Genomic DNA, 22,303 nt, shown 5'->3' on the forward strand with positions numbered 1-22,303 from the left:
GCGGGGGAACGAGATATGCAAACGTGACAGACCGTTTTTGCCGTGCATGCCGGGCCAGAGTTTTAAACTGTCAAAAAATTTGCCACGGCAGCCACGGTGTGGATGAGAAACGTAGTAGGTCGTAGTAAAACGGGGTAAACGTAAATGACACGTGACAGTACATGACAGTTCGTGACAGTGCGTAATAGGCCGTTACACAACTTATAAATCGTCCGTGTGTCTGTGTGTGTGTGTGGGGGGGGGGGGGGGCGGGAACCATATGTAATACCCGGCTTATGAAGTTCCTTTCCAGTTTTGTCACGTTGTGCTTCGTTTTGTCACGGTTTTCACGGCAAGCTAGGGTGGACGATAGCCGTTTCGTTACGTTTCATTTGCGGTTAAAACACAAAATCTTCATCTTGGAAATTCATGTTTACTTGTCGAAGTATTCTGATACAGTGATTGCTGTTGCTTGGGGGATTTTCTTAATACCGTGGACACAAACGTAATCCAAAGTTTTGCGGTGTTCGCGTTCGATGCATAGGAGGCCTTGGCAAAACGTGGAAAACGCATCAGACCTGGATGAAGACGTGAACAACGTGAGGGATCCCATCAGAACGAATCGGACCGGGACGCAACGTACATGCATCCCTGGTAGACCGCGCCCGGACCTTAGTGCGCCTTGGACGACCCACTTTTTCGCCCCTACGGCTTGTCACGGTTACCTTGATAAAACGTGAGGAAACATAGCACAACCTAACAAAACTTGTTTATGGAGACAAAAATGGCCAAAATCCCACGGCGCAATACGTTTCGGGTAAACGGGTCTGCCGTGGCTACCGGGAACATAGTGTAAACGTAGCATTACAAAAATATGCCGACAAAATTTCATGTAAGACATTTCTTGCCTAATCAAAATAATAATATTTACGCTAGATTTATAAACATGTTTGGTTGAGTGCAAAATGGTAGACCAAAATGTTTACCATTAAGAATTAGAACTTAAGCAATACTAATGAACATGTTGACTCGATGTAGATATGTAAATTATTATCTTCAAATACGTTATCCAAAATATAAATAAACACGGTCTATGGTTGTATTTTGTCCATCGTTATCTAGACCTCTCTTGGTTAGTATAAAATAATTACAAAAATAATCGTATGCATGTTCATTTTTCAATAGCCTGTTTCTTCATAGAATTTCTTGCTATTTGTAATGCCTTTGGCTGCATTCTCACAGATATACCGTTTTTACAACTTATATATTTTTTGTCTTTGAGAAATCAACATTTTTCGTAAATATATGCAAACCAGTGATAAAAGACTGCTGACGAAATATGAGATCGCAAATTTTCATATTTCAGTTCGAAAATTAAGGTTTTGTGGTTTAAACCGTTACAAGCGGTTTAAAAACATGCATACAACATACATTTTTTAGCTTTAATAAAAAACATCTGCGATCAAATTTTTGTCAACATTTTTATTGAACGGGTTCCATGCATTTTCGTTCAAAGACAATTTTTTTTTCAAAATGTTCAATCTGTGAAAGGGCAGCTTTAAAATGATACTACATTTTGTACTTAAATGATTTTCGTAGTTAGATAATTATAACTAAATAATGCACTAACATTATTAACACCATATGGACATTACAACTCATGTGAGCCTGGCAGTTTGCCTTTGCGTCATGTGGTTTATGTTTTAGACGACAATTCTTTGAAAATCTTCAAGTGAATTCTCAAAAGGGGATTCTCTTGCTCTTTATCACTTATCCTGTAAGCCTATCTTTGTGTGTTATAAACAACGTGACAGTCCGCATTGCAAAAGTGTTCCGTATATCATACAACTAAATGATAAAGTAGAAACCGGATCAATGTTCGCCCCAATTTGAAGTGCTGTTTAAGTGATTGGGAGAACAATCTTAGGCCATACACGTTTGGTTGTATGTTCAGCAAACGAAAGAAACAAAACCTGTCCTATTTGGTACTAAAAGGTGCACACGTACAGTATAGGTTGGTGCATTTTTATTTTAATGCACAATCGAAACAAAAAGAGATTATGATGTACCAATAAAAACAGCGATGTTTTGGCACATTTTAACTGAGGAATGTGTGGTCATTTAGCTAATATTTATATCTGTACCTTTATCATATGCTTTTTTTAAAGTCAAGGCATTAAAGTCAAATGACGGATAAAACAATAATGAATTGAAATTAAAATGCCTAAAAAAATATCCGTTTGTAGTTCATGTTAAGGTTAATAAAATTGGTATGATTAATTTTATTTGGTACGCAATACATATATTCTTATGATTTTTACTGACTGATTTTAAGTACTTGGAACTTCCACATTTTGTCTCATATTCCTACCAGTCAGCAGGGAGCAGTTTCCATTAAGGTATTGTTCGATTTCAGTCGTAATGTGAAAAGATTTTAGTTTCATTATTTTACAAATAAACACATTATTGAGGAATTTAAACAATGTGTTGCCATTTATGACATGTATACGAGAAAAAAAATTAAGATTATAGAAGTTACGACTAAGATATTTTATTGAAACGTGCCGGCCCCAATTTCTCGAAACTTCTCAAGTCCCTTATTACAGGATGAAGATAATCTCACTATCTTTGTAGTTCTATAAAATGTGTTATATTAACTTCTTCAAGAATTTTTAGAAGTTATGTAGGAATAATGTGTATGATTATCAGAATAAACCATTTTTCATTGATCAAAATCCATTTTCAGTATGTATTTTGGCTAATTGAAATAAGCGACTTAAGCCTGTTAAGCTTAAGAAGTTCGAGAAATTAGGGCCAGGTGACGTTAAACAGAACAATTTAAGCATCGCCTTATTAACGATGAAGAGGCGTTCCTTAAGCTTTAAAAGAAAAACTCACTATCAAAAGTTTTGGGATAAAACGCTTTATACTCTACGTCAGAGGTCATACTTTGGTCAACAAATCAAGCTTCGATATTTATGAAAGAAACCAGGAAGAAAACAGGTCCTTTAAAATAACTTTTAGATGTTGACTTAAATCAAGCTTAAGTTTGCATTTTACGCAGTTCTGATCACGACATTTAAACTCATCGTATAAATCAGTGAAAAGTATTTTCACATTCAGATTGTAAAACATCTATCTACTGGAGCGAAACGCGATTACATCAAAATACAGTATAATTAATGAAAACAAAAATGTCTACATCGGACGAAGAAATACTTCAGCGACTTAATTATGAAGAAGCTAAACAATACGTCGGAGGTGTTGTGTTTGTGACTTTAATCATGATTGCTGGCGTTGTTGGCAACCTCCACGTTCTCTTTGTGTACGCCTTCCGTATCAAGCCTTCCAACCATCAAGTGTTTATTTTGACGCTAGGGGTGCTGGATTTCACAACGTGTGTCATCGGGATGCCGTTTATTCTGGTGGATCTAAGGCATCCACTGACGTTCACGCTCATAGCTGCTTGTAAGCTGCTGCGGTTCGTCAATTACTTCATCTGCATGTCATCTGGACTCCTATTGGTTGTCATCGCTATTGACAGGTATTTTTTTAAGTTTTAATTGTTGTTCTTCTTCTATTGTTGCAATTTTGTTTAAAGTAACACCATCGCACTAGAAGAAGACCATGAAAACCGCACTACGTCCTGGCAATTTCAACGAACGCAGTGAGGACGCGGTAAAAATCTTTAAAAAACGCTTTACTCAAGTTCATACTACGTCTTCACTGCGTCCCTGCCATGCAGGCATTCACTGCGTCGAACACGTTCCAAATACGTTCTTACAGCGCGCACACCAAGTCTAATACGTTCTTTGTACGTTCTTAATACGACTAGGAAGATTGCGCCACGCGCTTACCAAGTACTTATCGCGTTCTCCTTTCGTTCTTATGTCTTGAATTTAACGTTTTGTAAATGTGATAGAGATGGAATGAAAGTGTTCTATTTATAACTGGCCCTTTTTATTCATATCTAGTGTTGGTATAAAGTTGAAGTTATAGGTGAGTTAAATCCCGTATTTATACATGATCACTGTTCAAGACCTGACAGGACGTGATAAGAACCTGATAAAACGTGTCTTAGACGTGTTAAGCACCGAACGAGGTCTTCTACAACGTGGCACGAACGTACCAGAATCGTAGTAAAAGCGTGGAGAGGTTGTGGTGAAAACTCCATTGACGTAGCAAGAACGCAATGACAACCTAGAGACAACGCGTAGAGAACGCCATTCAATATTTCCCGTCCAGTACCACGCTTGCTCTACGTCAATCAAGCTCCTAATATGTTTTAGTTACGCCGTCTCTACGTTCATGTCATCGTTAATACGTTCTTATTTTAAGTTCATACTACGTCCTGATTCGACCACGTCCTCACTACGTCTTTTTAACATATTCAAAGACCGCTCACGTCCTTCACGTCCTTCACGTCCATAAAGACCATACCACGTCCATATCGGTGTCGTCTGCTTTCATTTTATGTTGACCATGCGCTTACTGCGACCTGACAGATTGTTGAGGACGTGGCCTTGTGTGATGGGGGCATAATTTTTTCTAGAACAATCTTATTTGTTGCAGATATTGTTAGCTTAAGCATTGAACATAAAACATTCCGCGCAGAGAATGTTTATACCCTGTTTTTCATAAGAGGCGTCAAAGGGTGCAGACTTGATGCACTTTATATAAACTATTACTGTATTGTAGTAAATAGATTTACGATAATTATTTGAAAGCAAATTGTTGGTTTTATTTTATCCAAGTATCTTTTCGTAGTTGGCTCTTTGTTGCCAGCAAAACTACTCCGTTTAAAACAAACAGCACGAACAAACGTACGATGAAATAGCGCAAAAAAGGAAAAAAATAGTAAATGTTTTTTTCTTGTTATAGAATTAGTATGTTGTTGTTTTTCAGGTACAGAAAAATCTGCGTTCCATTTGGTCGCCAGATGTCACTCACACAGGCCAAGATTTCTTGCGCCGTCGTTTTGGGCGTGTCGCTTCTGATATCTTGGCCAGCCCCTGTGCTCTATGGGCGTGATACTATTGTGACGTCAGATGTAAACATCAACGGCACGCGGTGCTACGAAGAGGACCGATTCCACGGCACCAAATACATGGCCTACTTCAACGCCCTGTTAATCCTCGTCTTCTTTTCAGCGTTGATTATTCTAGCTGTGCTCTACTCTTTGATATGGCGAAAAATTAAGAACCATAGTGCCACCAAGAAGAAATTCAGCCAGAAAGAAACTGAATCAGGAACAAGTACAGCCATGTCGGTAGTGACAACTTCAGGCAGCAATAGTTGTTCTAAAGGCGAAAAGAATGACGTATCCAGTGATGAAAACATTCCTGAAAAAGTTGTGTCCAAAGGCAACAATGTGCTTCCCCACTCAGCAAAATGCAGCGAAGGGAATGATCAGAGGGCCAGTCGAACTACCGTCATGTTCCTCCTCATAACAGCCGTGTTTTTGCTTAGCTATTTCCCTCATCTGTTGTTGAAGATCATAACATTCCTTAACAAGGGTTTTGTGGAAAACATGACTTTTACGGGTAAAGTGTTTTATAACACGTTCATCTGGTGCTTTTTCATTAACAACATGGCGAATGCGTTCATCTACGGGTTTTTTGACAGACGGTTTAGGTCTGAAGTGAAGAGCATGTATTCCAAACTGTTTTCATATGGAAAGAAATAAAATGTGTGCATGCTTACCATTTCATTGTAAACATTTCTTTGCCACGTGTTCATTCATTTCATATAAATGTAAATTAACTCATAAACTCTTCAAAATCTATCATTGGCATTTTTATGTATTGGCATACATTAATATTTGATTTGAGAAATCCGGAAGCTTTCTTTTGTCTTGGACGAATATGAGGTGGCATGTTATTAAACGTTGCTTACTGACGAAGCCCATGGTTAAAAACATTATTATATGATAAACAATAAAAACTCTTTGTAACACTTCGACATAGCGGAACATCGAGATATCAGAGTTCGACATTGAATTTCACATCTTGTTACATAAGTATGCATTTAGCCCGCCCTTTGGTCTACAGTGTAGTCATACACTTTCAGGATTTAACACCAAACATTATGACCAAGTTATATTTTGAAATACTTTTCGAAAGGTTTTGAAGCGGATGAGTTTCGCTAGAAAGGCTATGACAACCTAAACACCTAAACACTTCACTTCCTTCAAACTGTTCTCATTTTTGTACATGTTATTGTGGTAAAGCTTTTACTTTGTAAGTTATTGGTACCGCAGCCACACAGTGACACAGTGACACAGTGATTATGATCAGAAGTACCAAAAGGAAGATAACAATTTAACAGTCATGTATGTTCATTTCTATTCTTTTAATGTCATTATTACAGATACAGATTGCATTGAAATGTGTCAACCACAGGAATAATTCACAATTAACATGAAAGAGAACTTCAGTTTTACACAGAACACAATACTTTCAAAACACACCATACAATACCAAGACACATATAGCCAAATAAATAATAAAAAACCTGTCACAAGTTTATCAGTCTTACAACAATTTATAAGTAAAATAACTGAAATTGATATGAAAGAAATATGTTAACCTTATTTCTAAGTTAATGGATAAGTTCATATAAATGTAAAACATGATATATTGGTCAAGTCTTGTAAACCATAAGAATTTTTAATATGAAATGTTATAGGTCAAAATATATGTATATTTAAAAAAAATGTAGATGTCTTCTTTGTTCTGTTCTTAAAATAGTTTTGGTATATCTTTTTCATGAATCATGACATATACATAGACAAGAAAAACATATCTATGAGTTTGCTTTAAATCTTAAATCTTCAATTTTCACATTGAAATAATGAAGCTAATACGGAATAAATTGACTACCGGTATGTTAAAAGACAGGGAAACAAACTACTGTATCATAGTAAAAAGTTATTATAATAATTGCTAAAAAATCAAAAAGTGAACATACACTATATACTTCTATGTCTCAGAGCGTTTTCTTTGGTGTTTTTTTTTCAAAACATTTACTCCTAACATCTGAGCCATTTCTAGCATGTGAGTAAATGATAATGCTTTTCACTTATACTGTACAATAGTTATTGAATGTTGTCCTTGACAACAAGTACAAAACAGTTCTTGCCCCCACTTCCTGAATTATTGAAATAAAACACTTCCGCCATGTGCCAAATTTCAATAACTTGGTTAGTGGGTGCAGTAACTTAAACATATATACATACACTGAACAAATAATACATACAACATTCTGTAGTTTTGGAATTGTTCAATTTTGATAAATAACAATCAATATGGATAAAAAAGTTAATCTATAGGGTAAAAGATACAAAAGACATAAAATGTTTAACCAAAAAGAGAAGAAAGCATTAACAATGGCAAAACAAAAACCATATAAAGTTAAACATGTATGTTTAAAGCAGCAATACTAGAATATATCACATTTTTGAGACTTTTTAAAGCCGCACTCTCACAGTCTGAACAAACAATAAGATCGCTTATTTTTATATCTAAGTTAAAAAATTGATGTTAAATGCATTTTTCTTAAACCGTTAGTAACGCTTTTAGCCATAAAACATTAATTTTCAAACAGAAATATGAAAATCTGCGATCTGATCTTTTGTAAGCAGTCTTTTATCACTGGTTTGCAGATATTTATGCAAAAATTTGCTCATTCCAAGACAAAAAAATAAAAAAACTTGTAAAAACAGTAAATCTGTGAGAGTGCAGCTTTAACACAGAAAACAAATCACACGTTGAACCCTGAACAGAATTAAATACATTTTGAGATGAATTTCATACGTCAAGAAAACAGATTAATTGAAACTCACTTGAACATGATGCTTTTTTGGCTGTACGACAATTACTAGAGTTAAGAAATACAATCAGTTTTCTGTTCAGTGTTGCTTAAGAGCATATGTCTATAAATTGGAACAACATAAAATATATAACAACTAAAGCTTTATGCATTACTGGTTCACATGCATTCAGAAATCTTTGTATAATAACTGAAGAAATAATATCAAAACTGTTTCATTCTTGAAGGCTTGGTCTGACGACACTGTTACTGCCTGAGTGGCCATATTTATAACACACGTATAGTAACATCAATTTATTTTTTTAATTCTGAGAAGTGATGATATCTATTTCTAAACAAAACACTTTATCAGTCAGTTCCAGCAAAGTTGAACTCATTTTGCAAGTAAAAATATAAATATGTAACAAAAAAAACTTTAAGAGGTTTTACGTTATATTTTGTCATAAGCTTGATTTTGACATGACCCCTTAGGTAGGTCTCAAGCTAGTTTACAAAAAGGTCCAAATATAAACCTCAATTATTGCATCAGCATTAATTACAGCATAACACTTGTAAAATAACAGGACAATTTATCAATTGATTGGAATTACAGCAAATTTTTTTTGAGCAAAAATTCACACGATCATTTAAGTCACCAGCTTGGATTCAGATAATAACTTCTGCTTCCTTTCTTGGCATAGCTGCATAAACTTCCTGAAAAGGAAATAGCTTACAGATTAAGGAGAGTAATCAACCTATGAGAAAAATGTGCTGTATTTTTCCGTGTCAGTTGTACTTTGATGAAAAACAAATCAGAATAACAATAGTCAATTTTCTCTTAAAGGAGAGAGGAAGTTAACAAAAGTTGACCATAAGTGAACCAGTGAGTGGCAAATCTGCCCTTCACACAGGCAAGTAAATAAAAACTTAATATTTGTTTGTTAAAATCATAACAATCAGCTCTTGTCAATAGAACAAAAATCAAAATTTGTCCAGTTTAATGCTAAATTAATGAATAAAATGTTGTTTTTCCTTTAGTGGCAAAGCAATTAATGATACATTTTAATTTCACCAGAATAGAGCACAAAGCATTGAAGCATGATAACAAGCTGTACCATACCCTTCATTGCTCGCAGATGTTTATGTTTACAATAAATGTCTATTTTGGTAGAGTAAACTTAAAATATACCTAACTTGACTATCGCTCGACACCATCAATCATGGTCTGGTTTTGTTTGTTAACATTGAGAGTTTAAATATTCTAAATATATAAACCTGTGACAGTTGCATGTTTGCAATTATTCCTACACTTTCTACATAAAATGGGTTATTTTATTACAATTAAATATTGTTTATGATACTGACTCAGTTATAAAAAATAGACTTTCGGATGAACAACCCCAATTCATATACCCTTGCTTAGCAATTTTTTTAACAAGTCCTGCTATATAAAATTAAGAATTTGAGCAAGCCCGGATGACATTTTGCCAGTGCAGGGCTTGCAGGCTTGTGCTAATTTCGACCACTGCTGACTCTGCGTTATTTTACGTATTTTGCTTATTTGGCAATCCAGTGTGCTATACGGTCTTCAATTGCTGTAACACCGAAGAGTAAGAATGTTTCTCACCACAGACATAACATAAGTAATCCGTTACAGCTAGAGATTGTTTTTTAATGCCGGTGAAAAAATACTTGAAATATGTACGGTATCTCCTTCAGATATGTAAAGGTAATTGCTTATCTATCCATTTCTTTAATCAGGTTGAACTTAATTGTTAAACTTCGGATAACAATTTCAAAATGCAACATCTATTAAGAGTTACATAATTCATTACAGTAGCACTGTTTTTTTTTATAATTGTCACTGAGGCCGAGAGAAGCACTGAACATTTAAAATTAACGACCACACTGAGGCTTCTGGAAGTCAATGCTTGTTCGTGACACAAATTTTATGAATGAGGCTTGCTAGATATGTTCACAGCTATTGAAAACATGTGTACCAAGTTTCATGTGAATATCTAAGAATGGTTCATCAGTAACTGCCAACAGAAGCTTTTTTCGCATGAATCCAACACAGCTTTGACATTTACGCCATCTACACCATTTTATTTTTTTTAAATACTTAAGTTAAATGCCATTGGAGAAGTGCATTATTTCAGATGCTAACAGTTTAAGTACCTAATGATATCTGGAAGTTCTGGTGCCATAAAAATGAGCTTGTGGCCATATCCAAGACTGGCGTTAAAGGGAACAAACTCTGCTGGGCCATACATGTCCGGCCTTGTTGATACAGCTGCTTCATAAAGCTGAAGAGAGATAAATATCATGTTACAGAAGCGGATAGTATGGGTATAATATTATACAGTCAAATATCATCATCATTCATTGAATGATAAATTAATTGAGTGAATGGGATGGTTGAACTATTTAAAAAAAACATGAAGCAAGGTAAAAAGCATTTCTAAGGGGGAAAAATCCAAAGAAAAACAATGCAACTGCCTGAATGTACTAAAAGAAAATCATCACCACTTTTTTCACTGTTTAAATGATCTACCATTAATGTATTGGTATATATGATTATAAAGTGCTATGTGGTTAACCATATAATATAATTGGATTTAATTTATTATAACAACAAAGGGGATCATGTAAAGCAGCTATCTATCGATATGGCTTGGCTGCCATATATCTGTCAGAAATATTGTTACCTTCACTCCGAGATGGAATGGAACTATGACGTCATCTTCTGCATGCAGGATTAACAAGGGTGGCGACACTTCAGCAATGCTGCAAACAAAGATCAGTCTCTATCAACTATTAATACAACAGTCCAATTATTATCTGCCTTGGCAAACTTAATGTAGCAGTTTCTTCCCTTTGCTGTGCCACTCTGCATATTATTTAGTCATGATAAAAACTAGCTTGTCAGAAAAAATGTCAACAATGTTTTGCATGCCAATGTTTCAATTATTGAATTATGGAAAGGTGAGAAAGATTGCTCTTTTATCAAATTCAAACAAAACCATGACCTTTGACCTACAGATATGGGTGTCTATTCATGGGAAACATTTGTTTTAAATCCTTTTGAAATCCGCAATATATGGCCAAGCTACAGTCTGGAAGAGCAAATATATAAAGAATTTTGACAAAATGACTATTGAGTGTGACCTTGACCTTTGACAAACATTCATGGGTCTTACAACCCTACATGCAATCTCTTAATTACACATCATTGGTATTGCTGTATAGATACATCAACATACATATTCGGTACCTTACGTACTAATTTTATTTTGTATCCATGTTGTAAAAATTGTAAACTAATAAAAACAAGTTTAATCTTCTATCTGGCTATCTGGTATTCTTCATGAGATGCTTCAAGAGAATGTGCAACCCACCAGCGCTCCAAGTTGGACATCTGGTGGGCAAAAATAGGGGTAATAAATGTTTGTTTTACTATGCAACCAAGCTTCCCATGGACCTCGGCCTCAGTGAGAGTATCAGTCTTGTAAAGTCTTGGGTTATAGTGAACAGACAGGATTTAAGTCAGATCATAGCTGGTTGTTTAATGTGTGCCAGTTTACAGCAATGACACATTTAATTGAGGATGGGACCCAATTTATCATCCCTGCTAGATGTTCAAGTGGTGAGGCAGGGGATCAAACCTGTGAGCCTGTGAAATGTCCTTTCTTACCAGACTAGTGGTTGATTTTAACAAACAAGGTAACCCGATCTCACATACATACCTTTGATCGCTTTGGAAGTGTATGTTGTTTTCTGTGATTGTGTCCAGGAAAAGCCAGTGGAACCAAGGCATTTTCTTGTAGGGCTGATTACCAAAAGAAATACTACAATTGCATGAAACTCTTTCCAGATAAACAGAAAATCATGATTAGTTTGAAAATCATTAGGGTAATTCTGTTTTTCTATTTTGTTCAGCTGATTAAAATGCCAATAATATGATTTTGCAATATGCGAAACTGACAAGATCTTAAAGCTAAAACAATTTTGAATCAACTTTTGTTCTTTAAAAGACAGGCAAGCTAAATCATATGTGATGGATATGATGGATATGATGATGGATGTTATGATGGATGTTATGATGGATGTTATGATGGATATGATGATGGATATGGTATATAATGATGGATATGGTGGATATGATGGATATGATGGATATAATCTTACTGAAGCCATGGGGTGATGGGTAGCCGCATCCAGTATGTTGTTGAATCCAGACTCCAGGAAAATTCCATCAGGTGCTTCATCTGTTTAACACAAAAATGTCAATTACTTAAAGTCACTATAAAGTCACTATAAAAGATTTAAACCTTCTGTGAGGTGAATTTTCAATGGTAAACTAAAATAAGTTTATTTGGTTTGGTCTTTAAACAGATTCTGCGTACAGCTGAAAAGTTGTAACAATAACTTTTAAAAGTGATAAAAAATAAAGCATGCTTTTTATATTTGCTAGCTAAATACATCTACATGAAACAATACTGCTTAAGTAAAATATCAAATACACTTTGGGGAAAATATCCTCCAAAAGAAAAGTATAGTAATCAGATAACATAACATACCATTTCTGCAAATGATTTTTGCTAGTTTGGCCGTCACACTGAAATAAATTAATGAGATGAATAACAATTAAAATATCCAACCAATAGTCATTGGCTTTCAGGATATGACAACAAATTATTAATGTTGAATAAAAATGGGGCATTACTCAATAACAACTACAGCCAGAGTAATGGGTCTTGCTGTTTATGTCCGTATTGGCTCTTGCAACATGGAATACAAGTTTTATTCAAATATCTTGTACAGTATTTGAGAACTGGCAATGGTTAACGATTTTGCACTTCGAGGCTGACACCAGCAAGACCATGACAATACGTTTTATAAAAACCCCAGAAAGAGTTAAGTAAGGTTAAAAGGTCCAACCAATTATATTTGGATTTAAGTTTATGACAGAATGATAGTTTCATTTTTTCTACCAAGTCTTCACCAGGAATTATACACAATTGACATTCCAGTGCTTTGGTAACAAAAAAATCCACCTAAGCATTTTGTATTAAATTCAACAGCAACTTAACAGTCAAGAGTTCCACATAAGCCATCTTACACATATGTTATGAATATGCTGTAAAAAGTCCAATTTGTATAACACAAATTCTGCTTAAACCAACTACATTAAACAAACTTGTACTCTCAGTACTCTGTCAAATATTTAACTTTTAATCTGATTCATCACTATTTTTCAAGCAAACAAGGAATTCTTAACAAGAGCTTCCTAAGCAGGTTTGTGCCATTTGATTGAGATACATAACTTAAATATTTTAGCTACAGTGCTATGATTTGCTACACCTGATGTTTTAACATATTGTCTGTTAATATAGTACATCAAGGTTTGTTGAAATGATTTCAGATATATTGCCAGTATTAAAAGGACTAGACACTAGATGGTCCCAAAATCGGCAAAAAAAGTATTTCCTTAAAACAAGCCTAGAATTGCCAATACAAGCTAGTATGAGGTTGATAATACATCACTTTAAATAATTAAAATAATATTTTGTCGCTGTCTTAGCTGCGTTTACCCCACACAAGTCTTACCCTGTTCCAAGTGAATGTCCCCAGATGAAAAATGGTGCATTCCCTTTCCGCTGCCGGAGCCAGCGATACACAAACAAGGCGTCTGACACAACACCATCTTCCGATGGACTACCTGAAGAGTCTCCATAGCCTGAAACAACAATAACAGCATTATAGATCATTTTAAAAGGATATTTGTTTATTTCAGTGTAGGATTGTATTTTATTTTACGAGTGTCATATAAATCCTATTTTCAAGAATGACAACAATGTTTGCTTGTAGTTTCTAGACTGACAACATGGTGATTAAAACAGTCAAAGAGCATGATTTCACATAATGAATAAAAGCGCTGTGAAGCCAAAGCCAATGCCTGGTCTGTTGCTGTTATTCAGCCAAACAAGGGGCATAACATGACAATTATTAAAGCCACAGATCTGGGCCATGCTATAAATGTGGGTACCATCTCTAACAACATATGAATTCAGTTTTATTTAAATATCTTGAATGATTCTTTAGTTTTGGCCAAGTTTAAAGTTTGTGCACACTGGTTTACACCAATGACACGCTGGTTTACACCAATGACACTGGTTTACACCAATGACACGCTGGTTTACACCAATGACATGCTGGTTTACACCAATGACACGCTGGTTTACACCAATGACACGCTGGTTTACACCTATGACACAAAGGCAAAGACAATACCAAGACTTTTTATTCCTTTGAAATACAAATAAGTTTAAAACACGCTGGTCTTTGTACACTGCATTTTGTCAACAAGTCCTAGACCAAATGCGGCCATGGTGCTTAACTGTTTATCAAATTGAATTTTATTGTAACCTGGAAAATATGCCTATTACAACTACAACAAGCAGTATCAGTGGGAAAGACCACATGTAAGGTACTCTTTATACGTAAATGTACCTCTGTAGTCCATTGCTATCACATGGAAGTTCATCTCGGCCAGCACTCGGTACAATCCAACACGATGCCACCCCGCTCTAAAATACAATATCTTGAACAATTAACTTATGGGAAAACAATCGTTTATAGAAAGAAACCCTCAACAAGAGTGTATTGAAAGTTTAAGGGGATTTATTCATTCAGTATTTAACTAATATTTTACAAAAAAATAATACCATTTTTTGAAATTTTCAAATGGTTGAACATATGAAGATATGTTTAAAATATATGCTTCCATATTTGACAAAAGAAATTTTCTGAGATCCAAGTGACTGAAAGCAGTTTTGCCGTACCTTGTCCCTGAGTTTCCATGAAGGTAGAGAACAACTGGATGGGAGTCATTTAACAGTGCTTCATACTTGTCAAAGGAAATATCTGCTTCTTTCAAACTCCCTGGTAACACATGCCTGAAATATGATGGAACATATACATGAACTATTTTGAACAACTCCCTTTTATTTTTTTTAAATAAATATATCTTTAATAGCAGTTTTAGTTAAGCTTCATTTATTTTACAATGAATTTGAATAAAGTTTTATAAACTTATTGTTGGCACGATGTTGTGCAAGAGTGTGGTATATTGTGTTGTGGGGAAAAAGGGAGAACCCTGAGAAAAACCCACTTGTCTTGCTTGGTGACCACCAACCAAACTTACAGGCTTCCCGTCCAGGAATCGAACATGGGTCCCCTTTGTAGCTAATTTACATGAAGTAGGTCTGGTGGTAATGTACTAAATACAAGTAATGCTAATGTGTACATTGTATATGCAAACATATTTGTAAATTGTTGGAAATTTTGTATTCATATTGAAGTACCTTTACTGCTTAATTATGACTGAAATCTCCAATATTCTGTATTGACAATTACTACCTTATAAGCTTCTTATTAAACACCTAGCTAATCTCTGCGATTGTGAACAATAGCCAGTTTGAAATTATAAGTACAGAAATCTCTACAGTAGCATTAGCCTGTTTAATAACAAATACAAGAACTGCCTGTTTCACAGCCTACCTGACTATCTGCCACACTTTGTCAATGGTAAGACAGTCAGCGAAATTAATCTATTGAATGAAAATGCCCAATTTTAATACTAGTATATGCTTTATTGAAATAATGCCAAATGTTTATTTCTCCCTATGATATCGTGTATAAGTCCCTCGAGACCCGAGTTATCCTTAAACCCTAATATACACAGTTTGTTATTGGTAGTTTGTGTATACCCTGGATCAAAGTCAAAGTTTTTGCACAACTACTGCCATAAAGACAGCACTATAAAATTTCCTAATCTTCCTTTAAAAAGGAGCCATGCTTAAACATAACACAATGAAATCCATTTATCCAATTGACTATTTACCATAGACCCAAGCGAATCTCATCATCTGTAGTCAAGTGAAAGTTTCTGGTGGGAAAATGAACAATGGCTTCTGCATCTGAGAAGTCAATGAATGGTGGCCACCTCACTGAAATGTGAATAAATTTTAAGCTGTATACACTGGGGCTATCTGATCCATACATCAAAGTATTAATGATCAAGGACTTAACAGTTACATATGAAGTTACTGTTACATATAAAATTGAACACATTGCTTGCAAATTCAAATCAAATATGTATGAACTGACAAAAACAAGTATTATTTTCTAAAAATTGTTACTACAAAGAAATATTAATTAAAAACGTGATACAATGGGACTGTACAAGATCTTCTTTCTTTCTGTTTTTAAATATTTTAGTTTATTATTTGTGTCCATAACTGGCTTAAATCTTAACCATAACTTTACAAATATAAGCATTTTTTTATGGTAAAGACTGGATTCTTGGAATAGTGGACATGAAAGATTCTTACTTTCAAATGATAAACGATTGTAATTGAACATGACTTCTTTAACGCTTTCATAGGTGAAAATTTGACATTTAAAAATATTGAAAATAGAGTGTTTGCCATTTTCACAGTAGTAACTGTGCAATATATAGGAGAACTATTTCCCAAAATACTGAATTCAGTATCAATAATTTAACCTTTCACCATTGCATTATTATTATTATAATAACCAACAAGGAACTCACAGTTATTCAGGAAGATGATTTTATTCTGTATCCAAGGATTTGTTTTCACAAACACCGGAATCACGATGTAAACCAGTGTAGCTGTAATCACCATGACCTTCAATAGTTTGAAAACAAACCATTTGCTGAAAGAGAGAAAACATATAAAAAAAAATATAATGGTATTTTATAACTGATCATCATGAATATCAAAACACGCTGTTTTATACCACTTACATTTTTCCTAAATACATATTCAATTAGTACATGTAGTTCACAATTTTCCTCTTTATCATAGCAACTGCTGAAACCAAAATACGCTTCAGACTCTAAAAAAGAAGATAAAAACACTTATCAATAATTCAGATTGTCTTCCTTGCACTTAATAGATCTCAAATGGTATTGAAATGGCTCACCATTTGCTGAATTTTCAAACTGCAATTAGTTCAATAATAGTACAATGTAAAGCTTTAATAATTGTTTTCACCAATGGAATCGTTTTTGTTTTTCCTTTTTTCCACCAATGTAATCTTAACTATGGATTGTTTCAAGATCTAATATTAATGTCCACTGTGCCTGTGGCTGATAATTACGAACTTGGTTAAAATCCAATAATTGTATATGCATCATTGTTATAGTTTAAAGATGATTATTAAGTATTGTCTGATGTCCTCATATATTTAAATAAGACAAGTCCAACCCTTAAATCAAATTTTCCAAGAACCATTGTGGATCTGATTGCAGATCAAAAGTGCATGATATTTCATAAAAAATAAACAAGGATAACATAACAATGAGGTTAGTTTTGACAACTTTCTGAACAGTTTAATCTACAGTGACTGTGACTGCAACAAAGCCATTACATGAAGTCGTACCAACATGAAGTCATACCAACATGAATGTTGAAGTCATACCAACCTGAAGTCCTACCAACCTGAAGTCCTACCAACATAAAGTCGTACCAACCTGAAGTCCTACCAACATGAAGTCGTACCAACATGAAGTCCTACCAACATGAAGTCGTACCAACCTGAAGTCCTACCAACATGAAGTCGTACCAACATGAAGTCCTACCAACATGAAGCCATACCAACATGAAGTGGTACCAACATGAAGTCCTACCAACATGTACCAACATGAAGTCATACCAACATGAAGTCATACCAGCATGAATTCGTACCAACACGAAGTCCTACCAACATGAAGCCATGCCAACATGTACCAACATGAAGTCGTACCAACATGAAGTCCTACCAACATGAAGACCTACCAACATGAAGCCATACCAACATGTACCAACATGAAGCCATACCAACATGAAGCCATACCAACATGAACTTGAACCAACATGAAGCCTTACCAACATGAAGTTGTACCAACATGAAGTTGTACCAACATGAAGCCATGACAACATGAAGTCGTACCAACATGAAGTCATACCAACATGAAGTCGTACCAACATGAAGTCGTACCAACATGAAGTTGTACCAACATGAAGTCGTACCAACACGAAGTCGTACCAACACGAAGTCGTACCAACATGAAGCCATACCAACATGAAGAGGTACCAACATGAAGAGGTACCAACATGAAGTCATACCAACACAAAGTTGTACCAACATGAAGTCGTACCAACATTAAGCCATACCAACATGAAGTCGTACCAACACAAAGTCGAAACCAACATGAAGTCGTACCAACATGAAGTCGTACCAACACAAAGTCGTACCAACATGAAGCCATACCAACATGAAGTCGTACCAACATGAAGTCATACCCAGAGTTTGTTGGACTTCTCCTGTTGACGACAAACAATAATGTTATTTTTCTAAATATAATTCTTGGATGATGTTTAAGAAGGAAGGGGTTGCTGAACAGGAATATATAATATGGAAAAGAGATAAACAGGGATATTTAGTATGGAAAAAAGCTGAACAAGGAAATTACGTTATTTACAAAAATGAGCATGGTCTTGACTTTAACTGTAATGTTGACATTTATTAATGCATTCTGTTTTTATATACATGTACACAAGCTATTTGGGGAAGGATTTGAAAGACAAACAGGACATAAGTTGTTCACATTTGAAATGTGAGTGGTTGATGACATCTGTTTTAGTTTTTTCGGCATTATCACATAGCTGACACATGCTAGAAAGTATCTGTCATTATTTCCATAACATTTTGAAAGGAATTATGAGATATGTTGTCAGAAGAATACAGGTAGATTCGCCCTGGGATCTTTATGAAAAAGCCTTCAGTGTAAACGGATGTCTCGAGTCTGCCAAGTACAGAAATACTAAAAAAACTCTGTAACATCCTGGACTAAATTTTATGGGATTGAGGAAGCATGCACTGCTAATTTTTGAGGGAATGCATTAACTGTAAGCGAATTCTCACAGATGAGATCACATAGGAGACCCTAGAATTATAGTCAAGCATAGATCTCTAGATCATTGCCATTTGACAATGGCATGTACATATTGTTCCATATGGCTGTGGAAACCAAGGCAGTGGCTTATATTTAGGCCTGCGAATGATAAATCATTATTGATAAATAATTTGCAAATAAGCCTTTTGTTACGTATGATCTGATGGAAAACTTGTCTGTATGCATAAAAGAGCATAAATTCTTTACAGGGGTGCCACTTAACCCCCTATTACATATTAATGTATTCATTAATGTGACAGTATGACAGGCTAAGCCTGAGGCATGCACATAGGGTCTCCTTTTTGTGTACAATTGGTGTAGCCACCTCAGCATAAAGTGACTTTTAAAATAACACTTGTGACGCCTTTTGTAATGGTTTTGCTTGTGTCCAATATTGTTACATGTTTATACAATTTGATTGACATGGTACTTTACCTTTGATCAGCGAACAAGCTGTCACTGGTTCTACTTTTACTCGATGATTTTCTGCCTGCCAAATTTTGTTTCATCGGAGTGCCATGAACAGAATCTCTACTTTTTCCCTCACCTCTTCGTTTCATTTTCAATGAATATAAATTTGTTAAATATCTTCAGGAAAGAAGCACTTTACTGTTGATCCGTTTTGTTGTTCTGTGTTGTTAGAATAGTTTCGTTACCAAATTTAACCTTTATTTTCATTGGGCGATTACAATCCTATCAGTCGAATCGTCCAACGTAAGAACGGTTGAATATTTCATCTAGATTGGTACCCTATGTTATTTTTTAATAAAAAGGGCACATTTCTATAGTCGGTGTCAACAATGACTTTTGCCAATTACTTGGCACATTTCCATAGTCATTAGCCAAGTATCAAGTTATGCCAGTCTTTCTTACAAAACAGAACAGAATTTTATTCGACTTTAACATAAAAAGCTCATCGTCACAACAATATGTAGAAACAAAAAAAAACATGGCATGTGACAATAATAACATAAGTTCTATTAATAAATAAATCATAAGTTTGATATAAATATTGTGAGAGTGTGTATAATAATAACAAGAATGTTATCTATATTGAGGTATAATATGAAAAGGTAATTATTTCGGTGAAATATACATATGTAGATCTATATGTATTTATTTCTCTATATATATACTTCTCCACGTTGATTATACAGCCATAAGGTTCATGCTGCGTGGTACATACATCTTTGTGGCTACCTGTTCAAGGATATTGATATTACAAAACAAACATCGACAACAAAAACAACACAGAAGAAACAAGACATGGCATATGATATATAAGGATTGTTCAAAATTTGTCTTAATTTCTTTAAACACATCTAGAGACGAAGACAAGTCTAATCCAGACATCCAATTGCTGATATAAATATATCTGAGTCAACTTTTTAGTACGGGAACAAATACGTCCATTTTTACCGACCCAGGGTATAACCATACTTCATAAAAACCAGATGATTGGAGAATGTCCTTAAGTTTTGATGCCCAGTTCGTAGAAGAATGATTTTCAATACTATAAATTTGATCCTGTAAATAACATTTAAAATGCAATTATCTTGCTTGACTATATGAAGTTTTAAGAAATACTTCTTATATGTCTTTCGATATACAGTGGGAACCTGCCCAACTCTCCATACAAAGCCAAAGTATTGGTTGACCGTTTCACATTTAATACCCATTAACGAAACTTTTTGTGGTCTCTTTCTACCACGTCCGAATTTATATACCCCCAGACTTCAGAACCATAGTTAAGGACTGATTATACGTATGCATAATAAAGTTTAAATATTATGTCTATTGGAACTTTAATATTACGAACAAGAGCCATCAAAGAGTGAAGTGATCTCAACCCTTTTCCAGCTTAAGTTTTTGTTGCTTGCATAAATGCACCGCCACTACTTAATACAATTCCTAAATAATTAATCGAGCTTACAATTTCCACTTCATTGTTGTCATAAAACCATTTATCATTAATCCCCAGTCTTCCACCCTTCCTGAACACCATTACCTTAGTTTTATCTTTGTTCACAGTGAGGTTCCATTTGCGACAGCTTGAATCTTAGTGAATGTTCGTAAGGTAACAAGATGACAAGCTCAAAGTGTGAGAGAGTGACCTACACCCATTAATGGTATGACTATTTCTGTGCAATATTCAAGCTAAGATGAATATTAGTCCAGCAAACCACAAAAATAACAATGTCAAGATTAAAAACTGGAAAATGAAGTATTATATTATGCATATGAAACTTGGTACATATATATTGCCAAATACAATACTCACTAAAGTCTCGGTTTCTAACATGGCAATCTTATTCACAGAAACAATATCTCGATTAACGTCATGTTAAATGTTTTAATACAATAAGTATTAAATAAGAAACGGGTATTGGTGATAGATTATTTGATATTGCGCGAAAACGAAGTCGGTAAAGTATACTTTTCTTTATATCAGGCGATTTGTAATAAAATGTTGAACAATTGTATGTAAAAAAATAAACGAACAGTTTTTCAAAAAATAAAGAAGGAGCACTTTTTTCAGCAAAACACGACGCCGTTTTGCCCGATTAAATTGACGTTTTAGGGGCATTAAAAGTAAAATACGTAAAACAATAATGAAAAATATGTCCGTGAACGTTTTCACAAGACGTACTTGAGGGAGAAATTTCATAGCGGAAAACAAAGAATTGGTGAACATAAACGTTATTGTAGCTGGAACGCCAAAAAAGGACAGACGTCCCAATATTGACGTCAGTGGTATTTTGAGGACACGTAGTTTCAAAACTTTTTCGAATATTGAAATGTAAAATCAGTCCCTAATTTGGCATATGCTGTCTTATTTGTATACCAATTTTCAGAGATTTACCGCGTTCCACCTTAAACTATGATTTTGGGGTTAAATATTTACAATTTTGTTGATTTGTAAAAACTCGATTATCTCCCTCTGGAAAAAAATGTGGCGCAGCATGGTGGCATTTCAATTTTGCTGATATATGTTTCTTTATAAATTGCGCATTTTTACAATTTATAAGAGAAATAGTTTTCATATTTTGACGCTTCATTTGAATACAAACTACATATGCACGTATTAAAAACAATCATAATGAAATTGCTAATCAAGTGTCTTACAAGGCGGGTGAATAACCGGTACAGGCGATAAAATGTTTCCTAAACTATTGATAACTGGACATACGATAATTGAAACGCAAAATCATTAGTATAGTTTAATCTTGAATGCATTCAATAGTTACTGCCCTTAGTTTCAATTTGTCATGGATTTTTCACGTTCTTTTCATGAGATAACATGTCGGCAGGAGGCGAATTCTTATTCAAAGCAAAATGACCACAAGTGGTCTGATGAAATGTGCGTAATTAACTTGACAAATTGGTAAATACATGTAACGTTTTTGTCTGTTGTTAGTGTTGAACAGTTTAATTAATCCTCTTCCCTTACCGTACACATTGTGGACAGTGTTTTGATACATGAACATT

The 22,303-nt window shown here is 34.6% G+C and overlaps 2 protein-coding genes across 2 annotated transcripts; one reads left to right on the forward strand and one right to left on the reverse strand.

Annotated features, from left to right (window-relative positions):
• Positions 1–2,927: 2,927 nt before the first annotated feature.
• Positions 2,928–6,038, forward strand: LOC128209405 (cholecystokinin receptor type A-like). The gene is made up of 2 exons (XM_052913428.1): positions 2,928–3,523; positions 4,885–6,038. The coding sequence occupies exons 1-2, from the start codon at positions 3,162–3,164 to the stop codon at positions 5,663–5,665; spliced, it is 1,143 nt and encodes a 380-aa protein (XP_052769388.1). The 5' UTR covers positions 2,928–3,161; the 3' UTR covers positions 5,666–6,038.
• Positions 6,039–6,164: 126 nt separating this feature from the next.
• LOC128207554 (lysophosphatidylserine lipase ABHD12-like) lies at positions 6,165–19,467 on the reverse strand. The gene is made up of 12 exons (XM_052910537.1): positions 19,250–19,467; positions 16,406–16,530; positions 15,695–15,800; positions 14,634–14,747; positions 14,302–14,378; positions 13,399–13,528; positions 12,369–12,406; positions 11,977–12,056; positions 11,535–11,617; positions 10,497–10,575; positions 9,967–10,094; positions 6,165–8,502 (listed from the first exon to the last, which is right to left on the reverse strand). The coding sequence occupies exons 1-12, from the start codon at positions 19,372–19,374 to the stop codon at positions 8,436–8,438; spliced, it is 1,152 nt and encodes a 383-aa protein (XP_052766497.1). The 5' UTR covers positions 19,375–19,467; the 3' UTR covers positions 6,165–8,435.
• Between the last annotated feature and the right edge of the window lie 2,836 nt (positions 19,468–22,303).

The sequence above is a fragment of the Mya arenaria genome, chromosome 11 (assembly GCF_026914265.1).
Source record: "Mya arenaria isolate MELC-2E11 chromosome 11, ASM2691426v1".
Lineage (NCBI taxonomy): Eukaryota > Metazoa > Mollusca > Bivalvia > Myida > Myidae > Mya > Mya arenaria.